The sequence below is a fragment of the Aplysia californica genome, unplaced genomic scaffold, assembly GCF_000002075.1.
Source record: "Aplysia californica isolate F4 #8 unplaced genomic scaffold, AplCal3.0 scaffold00051, whole genome shotgun sequence".
Lineage (NCBI taxonomy): Eukaryota > Metazoa > Mollusca > Gastropoda > Aplysiida > Aplysiidae > Aplysia > Aplysia californica.
Genome location: NW_004797321.1, coordinates 1,682,043 through 1,685,408, shown reverse-complemented (window position 1 = coordinate 1,685,408; position 3,366 = coordinate 1,682,043). Strand labels below are relative to the sequence as shown.

The window sequence follows — 3,366 nt, the reverse complement described above, 5'->3', positions numbered from 1 at the left end:
AGAGAGAGAGAGAGAGAGAGAGAGAGAGAGAGAGAGTTCCAAATGTTCATTACTGAGACTAAAGATGTAACCTTTCATGGATGGTTTTGTTTTGTTTTGTTTGTTTGTTTGTTTTTTGTTGTTGTTTTGTTTTTTGGAGGGAAGTTATAATCTTTGCATCTTCCCCCGTTACTATCTATAGTGTTGAATTTTAGTTTTGCTCAATTATGTTCATGATTTTGCTTGGACAAACTCTCAAAATTTGAAAGACCAAGGACGAAAAACATTTTACTATTGCGTGCTTTAGAAGGAAGAGCATAACCTGAGCTGTATAATAATAATATATTTCATGAACAACATTGTGAATGAGGTGTCCAAAAATATGACATGTTTGGTTACAGCTTTTTGCATTCTGTTGTTGTTCCTATCTTTAGTAAAATGTAATGTCATTATACAAACATTTATAATATCATTATACAAACATAATGTAATTATTCAAAAATAATGTCATTCAGAAAAACATGTCATCATAAATATATTTGATATATTTTTAGAAATTACAGATATAATGTCATGGTTGAAGGCTCTCTTAAATGATATTGTTGTGAGTACTTGCTGCTTAGGTGATGAATGATTGAATCTAGTGCAAGGAGCAGTTACGTGATTAAATGAATGATTCTAGTGAGTAGATAGGTGATTAAATGATTGAAGCTAGTTAGTAGTAGGCAGTTAGGGACCTAAATGATTGAATTTAGTGAATAATTAAATGATAAGGAATTGAATCTGGGGTTAGTTAAGTCATTAATGCTTGAAATAAATAATTGAATTCAGTGAATAGTTAAGTGATAAAGGATTGAATCTAGGTGGGGTTAGATGATAAATGATTAATGGTTCAATCTAGTGAGTACTTAAGTGCTAAATGGTTGAATCTAGTGAGTAGTTAGTTGATAAATGGTTGAATCTAGTGAGTAGTTAGTTGATAAATGGTAGAATCTAGTGAGTAGTTAGTTGATAAATGGTTGAATCTAGTGAGTAGTTAGTTGATAAATGGTTGAATCTAGTGAGCACTTAAGTAATAAAAGATTGAATCTGGTGGATAGTTAAGTGATAAACGGCTGAATCTAGTGAGTACTTAAGTGCTAAATGATTGAATATAGTGAGTTCTTAATTAAGTGCTAAATGATTGAATCTAGTGGGTACTTAAGTGATAAATGATTTAACCTAGTGTGTAGTTAGGTGAAGCATACTTCTTTGACTTGTGTGATTAGCCAGTTTAAGAACTGACATGTAGAGAACTTTTTTTTTCTTTCTTGTTTTTTTTTTTTTTTACTCTTTGGATTGTTGGACAGGTTTATTATATAAGAAACAAACCCCGTCTCCAGCATGTTGTTTTAGTCCGTTACGTCACACCCTGTAGTTTATAAATTACCCTCGCAGTATGGCGAATCCGAAACCCCCTGCCTGAAAAACGCGGATTCGCCAGTTTGCGAAACTAACAGTCTGTTTAATCTGATGCTGCTGTTGATACTTTGTGCATCTCTCTAGCCAGTCTAGCTCTTCTATAGACCACAGATGTGTATGTCTCTCTAGCTCTTCTATAGACCACAGATGTGTATGTCTCTCTAGATCTTCTATAGACCACATATGTGTATGAATCGGTTCAATCTGATGCTGCTGTTGATACCTTGTACACACAGAATTCTCCACACTTATGATAGAATTCTATGTGTGTTCGTCTCTCTAACTCTCCTATAGACTGCACAGATGTGTGTGGACCTGTTCTCCGGCTACTTACGACAATAAATAAATCGTGTATACAAAAAAATGATGCGTATATTAAATTTTTGGGGGTTCATATGTGTTGTCTTATTGACGCTGTTTCACTCTCTTGAATTGTTCGTCTGTTGTGTTTGTTGGGGTTTTTTTTGTTTGTTTGTTGTTTTGGGGTTGTTCTTTTGTTCTGTTTTGTTTTTGTTTGTTTTGTTTTTGTTTGTTGTTGTTGTTGTTGTTATTTTTTGTGGGATTTTTTTTTGGGGGGGGGGGGTTCTTTTTTTGGGGGGGTCTTTTTCGTGTTTGTCTGTTAGGTTGCTATGCTGACTGGCGTCTGTGGTGTAGTGGTTAGGTGGTCTGCTGCCGCACGTTGGCGACCCGAGATCAATTCCAGAGTGGGGTTGTTGTTGTTTTTTTAATCGAGTATCTCTGTTTTTGTGATGGGATGTTGTATCCCTGTCAGCCCGGGTTGGCTTTGACTGGCAAGGTCGGAAGCCCCCCGCCTCCTGAATGATCCAAATTGTGTCGATGTGTAAAGTGTAAAGACACCTAAGCTTACATTAATAAAAGACAAACATGACGCCCTCTTTTCGCTCGTTGTTCCTTGCTTTATTAACCACAGTACTTACCTCTTGGATTGAAAGAAAAAGAAAACAAATAAACTCCAATTTAATTACCACAGGCCCACTTATTAATTGGTTCAACACTATGCTTATCTTTTTTTAATGTCTTCATAATACTTGAGACAATTTTATCTCTAGCTTCGTTTCTTGTTGTTCTGTTGTTGTTGTTTGTTTTTTTGGTGTTTTTTTTTGTTTGGGAGGGGGGGATAAGAGATCTTTTCTTTCTTTCTTTCTTCCTTTCATTCTTTCTTTCTCGGCGTTGTCCGTCCACTGCAGGATGTATCCCTCCAACAACGACCTCCCACTCTGTTCTATCAGCTGTCTTCCTCGCCCATGTTGCACCCGTCCTGTCTTTGATGTCGTCCTGCCGTCTTCTCTCTGGCCTTCCTCTACATAAATGTGTATGTTACTCTCTAGTAAAGTCCCTAACCTTCGGCACCTATGTGACCAATTTGTGTGGCAAGTGCCCTAAAACTATTACGAAAACTAAAACTAGCAGGATAAGCTCCCCCCGTCACAAGACCTAACTGTGGGTGGTTGGTGGGTGCTCTGGTGTGGTTTGCTCCTTCTTTCCTATTAAACATCTATCGTCCTGATCTCTCCTCCTTTTTTGTGTTAGTTACTCTCTTTTATAACTTCTAATCGTTAGCACCTATATGACCTTAATGTGTTGCAAGCACCGTAAAACTCTTACTAAAACTGACCAATTTGTGTGGCAAGTGTCGTAAAACTCTTAGGAAAACTAAAACTAGCAGGATAAGCTCCCCCGTCACAAGACCTTGCTAGATCAGTGTCCGTGGGTGTTTTCCTTTGATCGTCCGCCGCTCCCAGTTCCCTTACACGAACACTGCCCGTCTCCCGTACACGGGGCCCTGGGGGGTGGGGGTGGAAGAGAGGGGGGTGGTGAGAGGAATGGGAGAGAGGGGAGGGGGTGATGGGAGAGAGAGGGAGGATGGGAGGGGGATGGGAGTGGGAGAGGGAAAAAGGAGGGGCC

At 38.6% G+C, this 3,366-nt stretch overlaps 1 protein-coding gene across 1 annotated transcript in view; it reads right to left on the bottom strand.

The window, feature by feature from the left end:
* Positions 1 to 3,040: 3,040 nt before the first annotated feature.
* The window catches only part of LOC101857548, a gene marked incomplete in the record, with an annotated part of 21,298 nt that continues 20,972 nt past the window's right edge, over positions 3,041 to 3,366 (bottom strand). The window contains 1 exon segment of the mRNA XM_013079434.2: positions 3,041 to 3,244. Coding sequence (XP_012934888.1) covers positions 3,209 to 3,244 — 36 coding nt within the window.